General features: G+C 33.3%; 3 protein-coding genes across 3 annotated transcripts in view; all 3 read right to left on the reverse strand.

The window, feature by feature from the left end:
* Positions 1-8,051, reverse strand: part of LOC143568452 (cationic peroxidase 1-like) — a 32,147-nt gene extending 24,096 nt beyond the window's left edge. The window contains exon 1 of the mRNA XM_077054608.1: positions 7,668-8,051. Within this exon, the coding sequence (XP_076910723.1) occupies positions 7,668-7,892 (225 nt within the window). The 5' untranslated portion in view covers positions 7,893-8,051. The remainder of the gene's footprint in view (positions 1-7,667) is intronic.
* On the reverse strand, positions 6,297-7,528 carry LOC143568448 (cationic peroxidase 1-like). The gene is made up of 3 exons (XM_077054604.1): positions 7,022-7,528; positions 6,767-6,932; positions 6,297-6,679 (listed from the first exon to the last, which is right to left on the reverse strand). Exons 1-3 carry the CDS (start codon positions 7,181-7,183, stop codon positions 6,297-6,299), a joined length of 711 nt encoding a protein of 236 aa, XP_076910719.1. The 5' UTR covers positions 7,184-7,528.
* Positions 8,052-15,660: 7,609 nt separating the features above from the next.
* On the reverse strand, positions 15,661-16,730 carry LOC143568446 (transcription factor bHLH61-like). Its single transcript, XM_077054602.1, has 4 exons — positions 16,627-16,730; positions 16,373-16,489; positions 16,129-16,299; positions 15,661-15,845 (listed from the first exon to the last, which is right to left on the reverse strand). Exons 1-4 carry the CDS (start codon positions 16,702-16,704, stop codon positions 15,750-15,752), a joined length of 462 nt encoding a protein of 153 aa, XP_076910717.1. The 5' UTR covers positions 16,705-16,730; the 3' UTR covers positions 15,661-15,749.
* Positions 16,731-21,173: the final 4,443 nt, after the last annotated feature.

Below are 21,173 nucleotides of genomic sequence, written 5' to 3' on the forward strand. Positions count from 1 at the left end.
CAATGAAAATGTGAATACGCCCCACTTTTATAAACTTGTTTTCAAAACAAACGTGTTATGTGTAAACCTTTACGTGAGGCTACGTGTCTCTAAAAACATTGTAAATAAGAGTATAAGCCTAGCCCTCAGGCTGTGGTATACGTTTGTCTGGATCCTTACATATGTGGAATGCGGTGGGCACATCGCGCCACGCTTGGTCACGACCTCCAGCCATGATGGGCCGGACCTAAGTTACGTCCAAGTGAGACTGACCATGTGTATATTTATGGTAACTAAGTTATGCGAAAAGCTGCGGTGTTTTGCTGAGGTGACCTACTGTAGCTAGAGACTCAAGTTTATAATGATTGTTTAACTTAATTATTCCTAAGCCAAGATGGGCCGAGGCTTACGTGGTCTCGAGGGGTGATTAAGTAAAGAAAATATTTTTAGTGTCAGCATATTCACCAGCATTCGTTGTTGACGTATTTTATAACATTTTGCATGTAATCAAGATTAGAGCTTGTGAAGACGAAGAAGCTCAAGAATCCGATGGCTCGGATAATTTTGTTTAAATATTAAAATACGGTGGTTTTGTAAAACTCATAAACAAGTAAACTTAAAACGAGATTTTTATCTCGTCTTTTATAATGTAAATATTTATAATTTTGATCCTTATGGCTTTATAAGACTTTCCGCTAATAACCCGCTACTCTGATTTATTTACAAACATGATACCAACTGTCGATTACACTCTTAGGTCTGAGATGGGGGTGTGACACTATCTAAACTGGTTTGGATCAATATAGGATTAAACACATAATAATTAACAGTTCGCGTTCGTGACAATCCGACGGGTTAATTGTTTGGTTGACCGTTTAATCAATTTAACTTAAACTATTTGCGTTTTTCTAAAAAATAGTTTAAGCATAATTGGTTGAAAGGTAAAAAATCATATGTACATTTAGAATTTAAAAGTAATAATATGTAAAACAAAAAATCGAGTAAATGGTCATGTTATTATAGCGCATACGTATACACATGCCGTATTTGAGTACATATTTGTGACTTGGTTTTCGTATTAAATCATGCTTGGGTTGAAAGAAAAAAAATATATTTAACATGTTAACCCATAAACACGACCATCTACCAACTGTAGTCTCTTACCCAAAATGGCAAAAAATGGTTTTTTTTGTAACATTCTAGGCGAATCTCATTTTGTTTGTGGATAGGATGGATCCGAAGTTCACAAGTAATGGCCATGTTTCTTAAATCACCAATCCGCTTTAGGCTTAATATTAGTCGATGAGAGGAGAACTTCACAGTTAAACACTTAAACGTGCTTAGGTGAGGTAGTAACAAGATAAATGACCTCTTGGAAAATCTCCACCTAGACAACAAGAAAACAAATCCGTTAGCCCTAAAGGGCAAAACAGACAATATTGGTTATTCGAGTGGCCGACTGTTACAATTTTTTTTAGCTAAATAATGTCCATATAGTTTGTCGTTACATCAGCAACGCGTTTAAAAGGTGACTTATTCCAAAATATCTATATTGAAACTCGCACGTCTATTTCATTGTACTACTTAATAATCATTTCCAATTATAAAAAGAATGAAAAAGGTGATACGCCAGCTATTAGTAATTTCCTGTACATACAGTCATACACAGTTAACGTTTGTTGACTTAATACTTTATTAATTAACCCTTTTTATTGACGAATACACACATTGTACTCTATACGTTTCCTATTTCTAAAATCCTAAAATCATCAAATCTGTGCTTTGCGAGATTAGAACGTACAACCCCTTGGTTATGAAATATACCGTTTAAATAATGCGTCCCTTGGTACTGCAATATTTCGTTTACATAGACACATATTTATACCAAATAAAAAAAGTAATTTAAATGTGTCATAATGTTTTTAAGTAACTATTCAATTCAATATTTATCCTCCAAGAACACCCAGATGATGAGGCACATCTTCTTTATTAATTTGAGAGGTCGAAGGTTAAATCATTGATATATAGTTAAGAAAAATAGATTGACAACTAAAAAAGAAAAGCTCTCTAGTATTTAATTGTATATTATATATATTAAATTCGTATAATAAACGAGTAACTGTGGACGAGAAATCACACTAATATTATTTTGAGTAAAAAACATAAAAAAACCCGAAATACTATTTTTTTTCTTATATAAGTAAATAATTTTTAAGTAAATTACATTATAATAGGTAAACTACAAAAAAAGATATAAAAAGCGTGTTCCTTTTAAGTAAATTCCGCGTCGTTTTATGCACAAAAAAGATTGCAAGTTATAACTAACGGTCGCCTCTATTGTCCACACGTTTTGGATAAATAGGTCCTGAATAAGATGAGAACTAGGTAGAGTAGTTTCACAATGTTCGAAGAAAGTTGTTTGATATCAGACATCATTGATATTTTGCAACCCTTTATTACAATGGTTGGATAACAAGTAATAAAAAACGATTAGTGGGGGTGATTCATGTTAGGCGAATCTCATACTAATTATGTCCATAAGAGGGGAATCGAGTAACAAAGTACATGATGGCCATATCAAAATAGCATTATGGTTATTAGTTATATAGGAAAAAACATCCCACGCTAAAGACCATACAAAATCATGTAATGGCCATATCAAATAGCGTTTTCGGTTAATACAGCGAATGTTCTATATAATTATGCATCAAATACTGTAATTTTTTAACATAGATACGTTAAAGTGTGAAGTAAATTCAAAAGTTGTTATCTTTTTTGCTATAAAGTAATTATTATTTTTTATCTTTTTACTCTAAATAAATTATTTAAGTTTTGGGTTATCATAAGTCATAACTAATATATACTTGTTTGATTCCTTAAGGATGCTGCTAAACGTACTCTCTTTCAACTATTTTTCTTGATTGAATGGATATATAGGATTTTACATACAAAACATCCTTTGCTAATATAAAATTCTGATTATTATTTTGACATATTCTAACATACCCTCTCAGTCGAAGCAATTCCAGGATGTTGACATTGTCCCGAAAATCATCAAATAGTCCGCATGAAAGGCCACAGATAATGATGTTCGCTAGGATGGAGTACAGGATTACTGGCAAGATAAATGACACTCATGCTGTCATAATAGACAACAGTGTCAAGTGTAGGTGGCTGATATAGTTCGAACTTGAGATTTGGATCCAACATACTTCGATGACAGAATTAGCCAGCCACACCCGGCATTCTGCTTTGGCAATTGATAGGGAAATAGTCAAATGTTAAGCGTCAAGTACCGTTGCAACGCCGCGATCAGCATGGGTATAAGTATAAGCTACTAAGAACTAGCATGGATAAGGGAAGAAGAACAATGTGATTTGATTTGATTAAATTAGTGTATTTGAAACTGGTGTGTTGACTAGGTAAACCACACTCCTTTTTAGATTGCAAGTGTGTTTTTATTATAATCTAATAGCTAAGCCAAATTTCTAGACATGTTTTTTGATTCCTATAATTCTTTAGTCTTTTTGCATATGAAACCGCCGGGAAGCACGGGATCATTTAAATACTTATCAGTTTGAACTTAATTTTCTCATTTTACAAATCCAACATGTAACAACAATAACAATCGTAGTCAACTGTAAATCTCACAAATAACAAAAACTATTGGTGGTGTTTGAGGATGGTGTGATATAGATAAACCTTAGCTCTATCTATGGACATAAAGAGACTGCTTCCATAAGACCTCCGGCCCCGACATAAATCCAACATATATATTATATAAAGCAAAGTCAAATTACATAGCCATGTTCAGTTGGAAGCTTCTTATGACAAACAAAATGCTCGTACTAACTTTTGTCATTTGCTTTCTGCCAACTTGTTACAATGTGACTTTGTCCAAATTTTAATAATTTAAATCCAACGACTAGTGGTGGTAGCCTTTGATATCAGTTTTAATATTTGATCATTCAAATATATGATGCTACCATTAATTAATAAATGGCAAATATGTCAAATTATATGTAATAAATTGTTTGTTAAAGTTTAAAACACTGACTAGAACTTCTTTATAGTCTCATAATCATATTAAAACTATAATGTTAAAAATATTTTCGCATTTTGAATATCTTGATGATACAGTTTTTAACGTGGATCACGCTAGTTTCTTATATAAATATTAAGCATTTGTTTTGTTTTATATGTAAATGATCAGAAATGATAAGAGTGGAAAATATGTAAATAATAGACTTCGATCCATTTCAATAACATGCATGATACGGGTAATCGGGCAATAGCATATGAAGTTGAATTGAATCAGATGTGCATGCCAAATCAATTGAGCAAATTGAATATTGTTTATAAACATGTGAAATCAATAGAAAAACTGAAGAAACTTAGTTTGTTAATGGTGTGATGTCAATGACTAAAAGAGACAAATATATTGTAAGTAAACATACAATTGCTAGAGTAATTGTGATTAATATGCAGAGTAATTATGTTTCAGTAATTAGTCTAATTATTTTTAACTAGAGTAATTATTTTTGTAAATGAAAAAATGTAACTAGAGTAAGTGCTTCATAGTTATAATTTGAATAATTATTTTATAAATAAAGTAATTATTTTTATAACTACAAAAAATTTAAGCATATATGCTACAACTAAAAGATCACATTTTGACATATTTTGTAGCAAGCTAGATAGATTCCTGGCGAGTTGCACCGAGTTGATATTATTAACAGTCGTACAACTTATCAAAACCGTGTGGTGTGGCTGCGAGTTTAGATTAATTTGATCGGTGTTGGGTTACGAAATAAACTGGAAATAAACCTAAAAAAAAACTTTGTTAATGCCCAAATACAATAAATTGACATAACAAAAATTGTATGTTATGCTGGCAAATCGACAACACTTTGGTTGGAAGTTGGTTATGGCGCCAAAAGTAAAGCAAAACATAAAATCACCCATACATAAATACAACCATTTAATATATTTAAGATATAAAAAATGTGGCAAACAAAAAAAACATGCGCATTGCAGTTTCGAAATAAATAATAATACGAATTCATTGATTCTAAAATCAATGGATAAAAAACGCGGTAAAAAAACGCATGTTGAGTATTAGATTACGACATCGAAATTGTCGGCACTAATGCGAATTTGGTCAGAATCGAAGTTGTCGGCACTAAATCATACAAAGAAAACCACGCGTTGTGGTGGTCAACCGATGCGTGTTCGGTCGGTATTAGATTACGACATCGAAATTACAGTAATTAATTAATTCGCCCACCCCAAAATACAACAAGTTAACATATTTAAATAAAAAAAAACCGGCGAAAACCAAAAATATACGCGCGTGGTGGCTGCGAACCGACGCGAATTAGCCCGGAATTGACGGACAAAAAACTCGTGTGGAAAAAACCGTGTTGCGACAATGAGCTGACGCAAATTCAGCTGGAATCATTTGAAGGCATTAACGGAAAAAAAACTCACGTTTTACGAAAACGAGCTCAACTTACGTAAATTAAAAACAAAAAAAATGTTGACCAACCACGTGAGGCCACGTGGGTGGTTGCATCGCCAAACTTGTCTTTTATCATATATATATAATAATAATTGTAGACGATGGGTATAGGATTTATCGGCGTCAATACACCATTTATGAAGTTGTATAGTTTCTTGTCATGAACACTTTCGAAAATGCACGAAATGGAGCTATGAACCCGAGAACTTGTGACTATTTTTGCGAATCTTTGTGTCTGTTAATGGAATCATTGGTGAAAAACCATGATGCTCGACATGGTAGTGACAATTTGTTTCTTTAGGGGATCTAACCGGTCACATACGTTAGTTCCCATAAAAATCCAAAATTGTAACGACGACTCCTCATTCAGTTCATGGTGATATTGATGGGTACTGAATATCGTACTATATGTATAGGTTCGGTACCAATATGGTATCGGTATGGTAACGATATTCTGGAAAAAGAAATCTTATCCCTAGTAATTACACACCTTGGCTTGTGGGATGCAACTGTAAAGATGCTAATGTCAAGTTGAAGTCCATTAGCCTTTAAACCGTTGAATCATGAGTTTTATGTCCACAACTAAAATGTAATATTGTATCATTCTTTCAATAAACATTCAAACAAATTGAAAGAAAACTCACAAAAGTATGCAAAAAGACCATTAATTTTAACAACTTGCACAAATTACAACTTCAATGATTCGCAAGACAACAACAAAACATATGAAAGTTAAAAAGAAAAATATTATTTGTTGAACCACTAATTGTATTTAAGCTTCTCAAACGACTTGAGGTTAATTTGTTCTTCTGCAATTGGTCCTAACTTGACCGCTTGAGCCGGTTAAAGGGCTAAGGTTGCTCATCTTCACCATTGCACTTGCAAAGTCACGGAAGAAAGTACTTTGGCTCGAACTATAAGTCCTCACCTGCGCATCAGCGGAACCTCCATTGAACAACTCTTGGTCTGAATGCAATAACCCCCTTTGGTTAATCAAATCACTAAAGTATCTATTGTCGAAAGGTGTAGCGGAAGAATCTAGTGGTGAAAGATTGTTGTCACCACCACTCGAAGGACAATTTGGTCTTAAAGACGTCGCAAAAGATGCGTTTATGTTGTTATCATTGTAGAGACGAGTACGAAACGTCGTGCATCTTGCTTGACCAATTGTATGAGCTCCTGCATATATACACACGGTAATGAATATTGAAGTCATCAGTTGGCCAATTGTAGGATTTTAAAAAGTTCATCTATAAAGTTACTCACCTGAAAGAGCTATCATTTCATTAGCAGTAAAACCTTGATTTGAAAATGATGAGATTAGTGCACTAAGACTCGAAGTTGGTGCTGGAAGGTTAGAATTTGCAGTGCTTAAGCTGGCTGTTGTTGAGTCTCTTCTTCCAAATTGCACATTCCAACCAGGCCCACCAAGCTGAAAGTTAAAAAAAATTAATAAAATATATTTAAATAACAAATCTGAACTGTTTGAAATTTTTTCGTTTTTTATTTAATTTAACTTACAGCGACAACAGAATCTCTAGCAGCCGCAGATAATATATCAGCACAAGAAACAGCACCAGGGCACCGGCTCTCCAGTTGTGTTTTAATAGTATCAATGACGTCGAATCCTCTAATTGAATTGCTATTTGGACCTGCTGTTTTTTCTCCTGTAAAATTTGCCATGTCGTCCAATAACACCGAAGCATCACATCCCTGTAAAAAAAATAACTCTTATTTTCGGCTTAATAAAAAGAAATTATATCAAAACAAGTGTCTTTTGGTCACGTGTATCAATAAGTATTGTGGATATAATAAGTTAGAAAAGCCAGTAATGACGTTGATACTAAATTCAATCATTGATAGACATACATGACATTTCAAAGTCAACAAGCAAACACCGTGATAGAAGACAATAATGTATTCAAAGTCAAATATAACTTCGAAACAACATTCTCCAATTAAATATTAAGTAAGCAACCAACCCAATAGGATTGGGTCCCAGCCAATAGTTGGCATGCAAAAGTGTATAAACCTTTATTAATTTATTTCTACTAAAAAATGTGTATAAGCTTGTTAGATTTATAAGTGTGCATAAATGCAAATAATTTTAAGATTTTACTTTGAGTAAAAACTAAGGAAGAGTGGAGTTAAAAGGTTCGAGACTTGCATTAACAAAGCAATCATGGAAATGAAGACGAAGCAACGAGGCTCCCATGCGAGCTTCATTTGACACGGCTGTATTCACAGCTCTTGTTATAATAGAACGGAAATTTGGGCACGTTCTAGCATAGAAATTGGCAGATAGTTGACCAGAAGTGGTTCCAGAAAGAATCAATAAACATAACAGAAAAGTTGAAAGCTTAAACAACGAAAGAAAGGTTGATAAAGCCATGCGTATGCAATTTTAACAAGTGATAGATTTGGAGAATGAAGTGTTAGTTGTGAATATGAAGTGCTTATGCATCATCTATATATAGGGATATTGTTGGTACGTAGAGGGAATGTGAAAGATACTAAGTCAATGGTGAGGTTGTATAAACAATATACAAGTATCAATCAATCACCTACTCCTCCATTACACGGTCTCTATTCCTTGGTAGTCTTCTTTTGCCATTTTCTAAGTTTTATAGGGTAAAATATATAAATTCATATATTGATTAAACCGTTAAAACGGAATAAATTTTCGTCTTTGGTTAAGTTTCATAAGTGAAAATGATGAAATAGAGTTGATTTGCTTTGTAAAAAAACAGATTTTATTAGTTATAGACCCGGTTAAGAAACCAGACTCCAATACTTGGTTGTCAAATAATAAGAGTTGGTTGTGCATTTCTAGGCTATATATGCTAACATATACAATTTAGAATTACTTGACAACCAAATAGTTATCTGAGTCTGGTAACTTGTTAGTCTGTCTTTTGCTAAGCAATTCTACTATTTTTATGTATGCGTTTGTTGTAGTGATCAATGACATCAAGAAAGAAGAATCTTAGATCCGCATATGTATGCGTAAATGGCGATTATTAAACAAACGTATTTACTTAGACCTCATTAATAGCAACACTAATGGTAGCCTAAGAAGAATGTGATGGTGATAAGCCTTACGTTTACTCCCCCGGGGATAGAGAAACAGCTCCACTAAGAATCCGGCACCAAAAAACATTGTCTATCTTTGAAACGATCAAACCAGGCCCAACAAGGTATGCAGCTAGATCATTTGGTGATCTGGATATTTATATGAACATCCTATAACAATTTTCATAGTTAATTTGCCTTTATATCAACAACGCGTTTGTAGTGTGTCAGTGTGATTCAGACATTAATAGTGTAAAATCCTCGAATATTCATGGTACTTCTTAATAATATTCTCCAATAAATAAACGAAAAGCGATATCCAGCTTTTACTATATTATAATGTACAGAAAGTTAATGTTTATTGACTTAAATACTTTATTAAACCGACAAGAGTTTATATTATATTAAAAAATTATTTGAAATGCGTCATCATGTATTTATTATTAATTATTAATAAAATAATAAAAGAGAGAAATTTGTATGATAATAAATTTATTGAGTGTGTCCGAGTTTTACTATCAGTAGACCTTCAAATGGGTAAATTTACTCCGGTACTAAAGATAATTTAGAGACGTTTAAGGGCTCCGTACGGCTAAGTTGAGTCAGCTGATGGTGACATTTTGCTATTGGGTTATCCTGTATGAAATAGTTAGGTAATTATATTTGTTGTCCGTTAAAAAAAAAATAAAATAAAAGGTTTGGTGTCTCCTTCATATGCGATCAGTGGATAGTAGCCCATCAACTATCAAAATAACCGTTAAAAAGAGTAAACAAATCTATTGGACGATGTATACAAGTCTTGTAGTGGTGGACAAGAAAACAGACAATTATTATTTATTACTAACTTTAATATTTATATAGTTTAATGTAGTAGGTTATAATTCGCGGTGCATGTATGGTATCTAACTTTTCAAATTCATCTATTCTTTTTACCTTTTTAGTTTTTATCGATGCCTTTTATATTATTATTTTGTTTATCAATTCATTTTCTAAATTTTAGTTGACTGATTCTTTTTTAATTTTTTGTATAACAAATAGGTTGAATAGTCGACGTAAATTGAGTTAAATGTTTGGCTAATTATATTTGCAAATGTAATTCTATGTGTCATTAGAAGAGCATGTCTTGATTTTTATAATTTATTTGTTTTATATTTGGTATTAATTTTTGATATAAAAACACACGTAACCATAGCCGGCCGAATTCGTGTTGATTTATTAACACAACGCTTTAGTTTCCATCGCCCGAGTTCTACAAACCTGCCCCTCAAGTCAACGCAACCTACTTTGTAAAACACGTGGTTAACAAATTGTGAACAATTAAACGACAAAAGCTTAGTATTTTGTTTGTTAAAAGAACCTTCCAATAAACATGGTTGACAATGTGATGGAGACGCACAAGTATTCCAGTTGACTTTAGTATATTTATGGGATAATTCTTTTTAAATTTTTTAAACGACCAATTAAATTGTATATATATACATGAAACGGTCAATATGACCGACTTTATAACCACCGATTATTCTAAACTAGTGTTTTATCCGGTGTATTGTGTCAGACAGATCGGATATGCTTATTTACTCATTGCTTTGTAGTGGTGCACTAATGTTGATTAACATAAAAAAAGTTAAAACATTTTAAACGGCATTTATATGGTCGGTAAAACCCGAGCATTGTAGGTCCCGAGTGTTGAGGCGGTGAGTCGACGTGTATTCAGACGTTTTCGGTTACATTTGTGACGTTACCGTATAAACAAAATTGGTAAAATCCAAGCGTTGTAGGTCCGAGTGTTGCTGAGGTGAGTCGACGTGTGTTCGGACGTTTTCGTTTACATTTGTCACGTTACCGTATAAACAAAATTGGTAAAATACAAGCGTTAAAACCCAACAAATAAATTCATCAAGTACCTTATAAAAAGATTACATATTAAAATATGAACTAGTTAAAACGATGTTGATTCGATCGAAAAAACCCGGGAGTTGATAAAACATGAGAGTTGTCGATCCCGACCATTGTGGCAATGAGTCGATAAAACTTAAGCGTTGTCAGTCCGGGCGCTGCGACGGTGAGTCAATGCGAATTCGTTTGGTTTTAATTACGCTAGTTATGGTATCGTAAGTAAGCAGAAAGGTTGATAAAACCCAAGCGTTGTTAAAAATCGACCGTTGTCGATTCTGGGCATTGTAGTAGTGAATCGACGCATATAACCGTTTAATTATCAAATTTAAAGAAAACATAAACACGTCGATCGTTAAGTTTCTTCACTTGGCCTAGTAGAGGCTTAGCGGCACCGAAACTCAATTTTTATTCTTATTAGACAATCACTTAAGCATTTGCACATGATTACAAATTAATAAACTTCAAATCTCTTAAGATAAACTAGTCCGTCTTGTTTGATTCTTCACCCATAGAAAGCCAAGTGACATTATCTCCCCCACCCACATTTGATAGCTGTGATGGCCTCACGTTAAACACCGTCTCGTTTCTAGCTTCCCATATGCTACTTAGTCTGATGAGACCAACCGTATGATGTCTTTTTTTTTCATCTTACATAAACTTAAAAAGGTTCAATAAATCTTATACACAAAATGTATATATCAAGAATGATCCACACCACACCACACCGATATTGTTTGCCAAACATCTTGAATGAACCGACATGAGATAAATATATGCTCCGCGGCCAAACATCTTGAATGAACCGATATGAGATAAATATATGCTCCGCGGTTTTTTCTTGTTCTCCAAATATTTGACATAAAACCGACCTATATATAGTTAATGTTTCTCCTAGCCATTGCCACCATTATCGGTTATAATCTCTCCAAATCCTTTCATTAGAACAAATCACAAAACGTCAATTTAATGATTCTATAAGTAAATTTACTAAAACGTTTTATAAGTTCATTTGTAGTACGTGCCTACTGATTTTTATTTATTTACTTTTCTTACTTTTTGAAAAAAAATTAACTTGAAACAAAATGAAACGCCACCCCGGTTAAAAAGTTCTAGAAGAAAACCATAAAAATGATGCCATGTAGTTCGAATACTAACATTGAATTAATATATGAGGACATCAGTACTACATTTGAAAGCATGATATAGTTAGTGACATGTCTCTAACGTCAAAATATTAAGGGAAAATTCCCAAAATTTCCCTTTTTATGTGAGAAATCCAAAAGTGTTCAAATCCTTGAAATTCCCGTAATGTCCTAATCTAAATTGGTCTTCATGAATTGTTTACTAGTCTTCTTGACACATTTGAGCACCCAATCACAACATACCAGCTGGAAGGCGCCAATGAAAGAACACACAAAAGAAAATAAAGAAGTCTGGAAAATCACAAAGTGACTAGCGGTGCTTCATCCAGACTTCTTTCCTGTTGGAAGGAGAGAAAGAGAACAAGAGATGGGAGTGGAGACGAACAATTATAAGATTTTGGTCCGCAAACACGTCGTCAAATTGTTTTTGGTTGGCAAACACGTCGTCAGACGTTTTTGATGGTTTTTGATGCGCAAACACATTGGTTTCGAATATTTCTCAAACACGTCGTCATGATCTATTTGATGTGCAGTCACATCAGCGCCATATTTAAAGGTGACAGTTCTAGAATTTTGTGGCCTGTAACCATCATGCCAGATTCACTTGCATGTGACTCAAGTTGTATTTTTGCTTGCATGTTTAATTAAAAAATATTCTTAGTATTCGGTGATGGCACGCCTTATTGGTCCTTAAAACTGGTCAATATCATTATTTCACAAGTTGATTTAATATAAAGTATTAGCATACGAAAATATATTACTATATTGATAGAAAATATATCAACATATTAAAATAAATACATTTAGTCGAAGAGTAGGTACATAAAACATACTGTTTTTGTATTTTCCAGTATGATACAGTGAGCAATAATTTGTTCTTTCTATATATGCCGAATAAAATTTCGGTGGCAATTAATATATCTAACGTTTGATTATTGCTCCCATCCTTTTCACGATTTAAAGCTCCTAGCTTTTCTATAAATCTATGGATTGAGTTATCATTGTTTATATCAATATTGGCATATATATCGGTTGGTCACTTATGCCACAAAAGTACATACAATAAATCCACTTTGACATCTATTTACAAGGTCCCAAAATACTTTTTTTTAACATCTACATGCTCACTCATTTACTCTTAAACTATTCCAACAAAAAATAAACTCACATGTCTATGAACTTTGGTATTTACTCTGAAAAACAATTGTCCTTACCACCTAGCCAAGACTGGAATGGCAAGGCCCGAAATACTTACACCACAAAAGTACACACAACTATGACATTTGTTGCAACTTTTTACACAATGTTGTTATTGAAAGATGTTTTATTACTCTCATGCACCTGCAATATCAATAAAGTTAAAGGAGTCTGCGCACCTGTTTATCTTTGAAGGGATCATGGACGAGTATCTCAGCCTAAGTAATTGAAGTATTGAACTATTCAGTCTTTCATTTCTTGCACATTGTTCCGAGTCTATATAGGCTCCGAACGCTGGAGTAAACCTTTCATTTCATTGTTAAGTAGTTGAGTTTTTTCTTTTTACCATATTCCTAAATCCTAAGAAAGTTTGAGTGCTTGTTCAGTTCATTTTTCATCATTTTTCATTAAATCATTAATTGTTAAGTACTTGAGTTTTTCATAATATCCCAAAGAAAGTTTGTTCTTTATACCAAGAGTGGTATGATTAGTTCACTGTCTTTGAGCGATCCTAGAAATTTTCTGCCTCTCATTGTAGTTTCCCGTGGCTGATCAAATAACCAGCAACCTACCCATGGGGAAGGCTATGATTATCGAACATCAGTATAAAGAGTATAAAGACGATACAAGGTCCCGTGAAATATGGGAAATTTGTTGATGAGGATGTTAGTGAAAAATAGATTGGCCAGGGACAAATTTAGACGGCTAAAAAACGAGATGTTCATGTCATGTATGAGTCTTATATAGTACTAATAAGGTGATGAGCATGTGAAAGCAGTTTAGCTTCAAGGGTTACCAACAGAGTTCGAGAATGTCTAGATTCGTGAAGGGGAATGAATTATAGGAGATAATTTTTGCCGTGTGGTGGGAATGTGGAATTGGTGTTCTTAGCACAATGGCAACTCTAACATGCTCAGATTCAACATAACACCGACATTCGTACAACCTCTGTCACGCTTAACTCCTCATCTTCCGGCCATTTCTACATACCAAAGACACAAAACACCAATTTGTCATGCTAGGTAGTAATTTATAACCTTTCCAGTAAGGAAAAGTACTATTAGTAATGCTGATCAAGAGCTATTAACCCATGACTAAAATCTCCATTGTACCGGTCAACATTAACAAAATGTCCACCACCAACAATTTCCAAAAATGTCCACGCCAAATCACGGCGTTTCAACTCCTTTTAATTAGTCATTTGCTTGACGAATTTAGCCAGCGAGATTATGCCACATGTCCTAATACTGTCTAGTCAAGGTTTTTTTAGACAAGAACTTCTTAATCAAATACTTATTTTTTTTAAATAAAAAAGAAAATGAAATCTTAGTTTAACAGTAAACCTTTAAATACTTTTGGAAAATAAAATCCTAAAATCAACGGCAATAATAGTGCTGTGTCGTTTGTTATAACTGAAACTAGTGATCAGGGGCGGACCCACATAGTGTGGATCGGGGTCCCGGGACACCAATGTTTTTTAAAAATTTATTAGAAGCGGTATATTAAGTTTTTTGAGGACCCCATAAGATTTAATACTTGGAACCCATACTATTAATGTTGATGTGGTCTGTTGGAAAGTCCCTTGTTTTATCTTTGAAAGGTCATGGGTTCAAGTCTTACAAGGCTCAGTTTTTGGTTTTTTGTGTTAATTTTTAGTGTTAATCAATCATTTGATTGCTAATGTTGCAATGATAACTTTGGAAACATTCAAACACCTCTAAAATACATATCATTGTTTTCAACTTTATGCATGGTTTTCTTTAGAAACATTCAAACACTTTAAAATATCAGTTTTATTTTTCACTAGTTTAAGTTAATGGTTTTCAACACATGCTTATGAAAGGGTGGATCTAGGTTCTATCTCAAAAATGTTTAAGAAAGGGAAAACAAAGTGTTTATGTGTCAACCCGACCCATTTTGACCCGTTCAGGTAGTGATGATTGAAAAGAAAGTTTTATTATAATATTGTTTTTTATTATGTTCTTCTCCTCGACCCGACCTGAACAACGACCGACCCGAAAAATTTGAACACCGAAAATATGGGACCCTATTGGCAAAAAATCCTGGGTCCGCCACTGCTAGTGATGTGTCTTGGATCAGTAGTTACTGATCATACACTCAAATTACAATATTGATGCATCTTTTTATATTATCTATAGAACTGATCATGTGATAGAAGTTTGACTGATTAGGTTTATGTCTAGTTTTATTCGTTAATTTAAACCGAGTTTGATTATGTTACGATTTGTATTGGGTTAGTATATATATGACGTTATAATTGTAATAAGTTTAGTTGTGTGCCGAGTTTTGTGAGTTTAATAACAAGAGTCATTTGCGTGGGAAGTAATCAAATTCCGTCTTGTTCCTGCTTCACCATGAGAGTCTGGGCCAACATCATAAAGAAAGCATCATTGGTACAAGAAATTCTTAATATGTGAAATGCAAGTTTAGTACAACAAACAATGGGATGAATTCAAGTTAAATTAAGAGAGACAATGTATTACTATTATTCAAATGACTTTATTAGATAAGTTAATTTTGGTCAATGTGATAAATCTTGAAGGTTGTTTGGTCTTGGTCATTTGTGGTCAAATTGTCTAAAATATGTCAATGCTTGTAATTAGAAGCATTAGTTTTCGTAGATGGTCTAATCATCTTGTTCAATTGTAATCTTAATACTCAGATTGGAGCAACGTCTATGCTCATTGTAAGACATGATTTATATTAACTAATTAACATATTATTATATTTCCTGAAACAAAACAAGAGAGCGAAAGCAACAAGCAGGTAATCTATTTCGTATTAGAAATTGATTTTTAGAACCAAATAATGATCTTTATTGTTTGATGAGTACAATCATCTGCAATACTCACCCTAACACCTTCAAGGAATTTATTTTATTGTGGAGAGGTTTTATGTCTACACAGATTTGCTCTTAAATCTTAATCTTCGCCGTTGTTGTCACTCCAGTGTTTGATCGCTTTCAAAATGGCTCGTTTCACAACCATGGCATCTATGTCATCAACATGTCCCTCATTCTAGAATAAGTAAATATATATTTATAAAAATACCAAATGGAATAGAGTAACAAAATTGAATAAAAACTTGCCTACTCGCTTTTTAAACCATTTATATTGCTAGAGTTGATTTGTACATTTTAAAAAAGTTTGATATGAAAAAAAATTGTGGCTTGTTGTTTATAAGAGGGATGAAGAAAAACTTGATACACAAGTTTAAAAGATAATCTATGGCTTTTTATGTATAGTACGGGTTCGGGTGAAAACAAAATTATAATACACATCAAAGCATTCGATCTCTTACCTCGCATATTGCTTGGAGATGGAACTTATTCGAACAAGAGACGTTAGCATCACGCACATCAAGTCCAAGCTCTTCAAATGCTTCGAGTATAGAAACAAGCAGACCAGGGCACTCCTCTTCAGAGAACACGTTAATTCGAAAACCCTTATCTAGGGTTTCGACTGTGGCTTTCTAATACTCTCATTAAAAGCAACATCAAGTATAATCACATTAATTTTGTGTTGGAAAAGAAAATAGAAGTTACCATAGGTATTGAAGTAGCTTCACTCGAACTTGCTATATCTTTATGCAATTTTTCTACCTTCTCCTCGAGTTCTTCGATATACTTTGCCGCTTCTACAACAATTGATGTTTTGTGTACCTGAAAGAGATAATAAAACCTTGGGCAAATAAATCTTGACATACTTATACTTCATACTTAATTCATAGACAAGTATTAGAGCCAAGAAATGTATTCAGAATTTTGTTCTTTTAATGTACTAATCATGGGGAGTTTACAGCATTGGAATGGATAACCGAACGAAGCTCTCTGATCTTCTGATATAAAGCTGCTCTTCGATCCTCTTTCGATCCCATGATTGATTAATATCGACAAGCTACTAATCATAGGGTCTTGTGAAGAAAATGAGTGATATATATGAAGAGAGGAACTTGCTATCTCAGAACCTATTGTTGTCTGTTTCTATATGAGTAGGGATAAATTAAGTTATTCACCGTAACCAATGATTAAGACATAAAGGTTACAATATATATGTTTGTACAATTACATACCCACCCTTCTGTTAAGATTAAATAACGACTGCAAGACTACTAGGATTAAATTAAAACAAGAACAATTAAGACTTATGGAAAGCACAAGGTGCCAACTTACCAAAGAACACAATTGAGTTTTATGCCATACATATTTCATATATATAAAACAAATGGTAGCTGTAAACATTTCTGTGGCGTCACCCATCCGATTTTTATCTTATGATATAATTGGGGTCACAAGAACGTAACTCACCACCTAAATGTTTTTGGTACACTCTCTAAGAGCATCTACAACAACAAACTAACACAAACTACCACATCATAGCCACATCACATTTTAAACTTTTCTTAAAAACTCAACTTTCTTCCGCAACAAGAAACCTACACAAACCCCATTAAATAGTATTATATGTGTATATAATATATATATATATGTGTGTGTGTGTGTGTGTGTGCAATGTGAGGAACGTTAACACATCATCCGTTTGTTGCAAGTTTGCAACAACAAACTTCTCAAGGCAAACTTGGCTCTACAACTGTAAAGTATGTGATGATGTTGTTTGCTGCAATGACACATCATCCAGACCTAGGGAAATGGTGCCCGTAGTGGATGCTTTAAGAAGTACATGAAATGAAAAGTTAAGGGCACAATATTACTAGGAGCGGGGTCCGGGCGGCTGAGCCCCTGGCTGGGGTTAAGCTGAAAATGTTGTAAATTAATCTGATATTGTAAATTTTATAGATTTTGTAAGCTTTAAAATTTTGAAATTTTTTAATCTTTTAAATGGATCATTTTGATTTTGTAAATTCTAAAGTTTTACATGAAATAGGATGTTAAAGACCAGTTTTCTCTCAAAACCCGACCCAAAAGTTTGAAGCATTTTTAGCCAAAAACTGAATACGTGAATATTGGTCTTATTTAGGGTTCAAAATAAAGATATAATTGACACATATTCATTATTGAAAAGCTCTCTTACCCTTATCTGATTGAAATCCGTATTTACCATCGAATTGTTTCAATCTGAAAGTGAATCACAGTTCACTGAAAAATTAAGTGTTGTATAACTACGTAAACAACAACTTTATTCTCTCTTCATGAGCTACTTCTAGATTCGAATAGTAGATTTATCATAGTTACTAATATAATTGCATACAAGTCGATTGAAACCTAATAAGAACTTGGTGATTATTTATTGATTAATAGATTCATGCATGTTGTAAAAAAAAAAACATTAGGTACATTAGATGATAGATTTTGTTATATGATTGCAAAAATAATCTGGCCCAACAATTTCTATCAAATCAAGCTGGCTTTCTTATTGAGAAATTAACAATATAACACTTCTGTAGGAAAGCATTCACAAGATCAATAGTAGAAGACAAGGTGAGTACCCGATTTCAATGATAAAACTATAAATCATTTAACTTTACAATAAGTTGACAGAAGAGTTCTTCTGTTATTCTTCGTTTTTGTCTGTAAAGTAACTAAATATATACGCTTTTTTATTATTATTAAATACACATATCAGTGTACATGTTCATAAACAAATACACCTTCACAGATAGATACACAAAGTAATCGTCTCCATTCTATATATACATATACAAATACATTTTGAGCAATGTTCACCTTCCTTAAGAGTGGGAGATTTTGGAGAGCAAATAATATATATGTGAATGCTTTCGGGACACTATTAAATAAAGGGGTATGTATCACAGACGGACCGCACCTGTCGCTAATTACTGATGAGACTTTGATGGATCCAAGCACAACAAAAACCAGTTAAATATACAGTTATCACCAACAGAAACCACGAGAGAGGTCAAACCTGCAGTTGCCAACCTACGAACATCAACAACGCGAAAAAGTTCAACACGAAGCCAATGGGATATATGAACTAGTCTTAACGAAGTCGTCTTCGATGATATAGATCACTGGCGACTCTTAAAATGAGTGATAGAATAGACCATTCAACAACTAAAGAAGTAAATGTAAATATCGAACCTGCTTGTCTTCTCACAAAGGGCTATATTGAAGTTGGCACTGATATTGGTGACGATGCTAGCGATGAGGAGAAAAAGGTACGTGTGATGATAAGGAAAGCGAAGAGAAACTGATTATGTCTAATCGTGACAGAGGTCAAACCCATAGTTACTGGCGAATTATCGATGAACATATAGCGTTGAATGGTTCAACTCGAGGCCAATGTGATATATGAACTACCACTACTAGAAAAAGAGATGTTTTTCTACAATTGAATTCGTAGGAAAATCCAGTTTCTAACAATTTTCCAACAAAAACTAGGGGTGCAAATGAGCCGAGCTGCTCGTGAGCTACTCGAGATCGGCTCGTTAAAAAGTTCGATCTAGCCGAGCTTTATCGAGCCCGAGCCCGAGCTCGAGCCTAAAAATAAGCTCGTTTAATAAACGAGCCCAAGCCCGAGCTGTACTTATCGAGCTCGAGCCGGCTCGCGAGCCTAAACGAGCCTGCCGTTTATATAATTTTTTTATAAAATACATTTAATAATTATTAATTAATAAATATCTATTTATGAAAAAATAAAGAAAAATTACTAAATAATATATATTCTTTTATACATAAAATTATAATAGAAAAAAATATATAAAATAATTATAATTATATAAAAAAATAATTGATAGATAGTAAACGAGCCGAGCCTGAGCCCGAGCCGAGCTCGAGCTTCAAAATTCATTCACGAGCCGAGCTCGAGCTTTGAAAATAGAGCTCGAAACGAGCATGCCATTTATATAATTTTTTTATAAAATAAACATTTAATAATTATTAATTAATAAATATTGATTTATGAAAAAATAAAGAAAAATTACTAAATAATATATATTCTTTTATACATAAAGTTATAATAGACAAAAATATATAAAATAATTATAATTATATAAAAAATAATTGATAGATAGTAAACGAGCCGAGCTCGAGCTTCAAAATTCATTCACGAGCCGAGCTCGAGCTTTGAAAATAGAGATTGAAACGAGCCAAGCTCGAGCTCTGTGTAAGTTAAACGAGCCGAGCTCGAGCCTAGTCGAGCTCGGCTCGTTTGCACCCCTAGGAAAAACACATGCTTGATAATCGTTTTCAATTGTTTTCCAAGGACTTATCTTACAAAATTGCTACAAAAACATGTGGTTGTAAACTTCATACAACTTTCCTACAAAAACTATTTTGACTTAAGAGAATGTTCATTAGATAATGTTGTAGGAAAGTTGGAGCTTATTTTTTTTGTTGGAAATCTGTTGGAACTACCTGTCGTAGGAAATTTGTAGGAAAGTTTTGTGGGAAAATGGTTTGTTTTCTAGTAGTGTACCACAATGTCTTAAACAAGTCGTTGTCGACCGAGGCCAACGTCCTAAATTTCTCCATTGTAGTCGGACGCTATCATAGAAATATTCATAATCATCCAGTATCAAGATTCAAGACTGTTATTATATGCATGCTCCATACATAACGTAACCCATTGCTAAACATCACATTATGGTTATGTTTAGGTATAGTATTAACTTATCAAATGTTTATGTCCATTTATGGAATGAGAGAACAATGTGATGAATTGAGGACGTTTGCCACTGACAACAAATCACGTGAGTTGTATTAACATTGACATGTAGATGTAACATATTTTCTAAACAAAAACATTTTATGATCCCTAGTCTACATGTGGATATCTTTGTTTGCTGTGATGATTAATGACATGCATGTGATGGGGCTACAAGCTGGTTTTGTTTGTGTGGAATGAAGACAATCTTATGATGATGGGAACAAAGTATTCATTTCACCAGGTAATTAGGCTTTCTACAATGTGGATCTCTACTTTTAACCTTGATTTTGATTGATTTTTGTGTGTGTTATATTTGAGGTTATCAACGTTGTTCTTGATGCTAATTTATTCGATTTTTATAATTAACATCATCCGAATTACCTCAACGTAAAATAACAGAGGGATAGAGTTTTCTACCGAGAGTCTACAACGGTGTCTTGTTTCCTTTTATGCAACAACTAACAAATATTACATACTGAATTCTAGATCATATATTGTATCTACCAAACAAAATGTTGTTTATAGTTCTTAGTAGTATATATTCAGATGTAATTTGGGACATATCTCTCCGAAAGACTTGCTAGAAGGAAGAAAGTTATTACAAAAACGTTGTTGTATCATGCGGATTTTTTTATAAACGTCGATAATAATATTTAACTAGATTTTGTAGAATTTCATTGAGATATAAAAGTAATAAAATAAAAATAATTACAACTGAAG

Source organism: Bidens hawaiensis, unplaced genomic scaffold (assembly GCF_021521415.1).
Source record: "Bidens hawaiensis isolate Kalapana, Puna unplaced genomic scaffold, B.hawaiensis_p1.1 tig00023992_1, whole genome shotgun sequence".
NCBI classification, from domain to species: Eukaryota; Viridiplantae; Streptophyta; class Magnoliopsida; order Asterales; family Asteraceae; genus Bidens; species Bidens hawaiensis.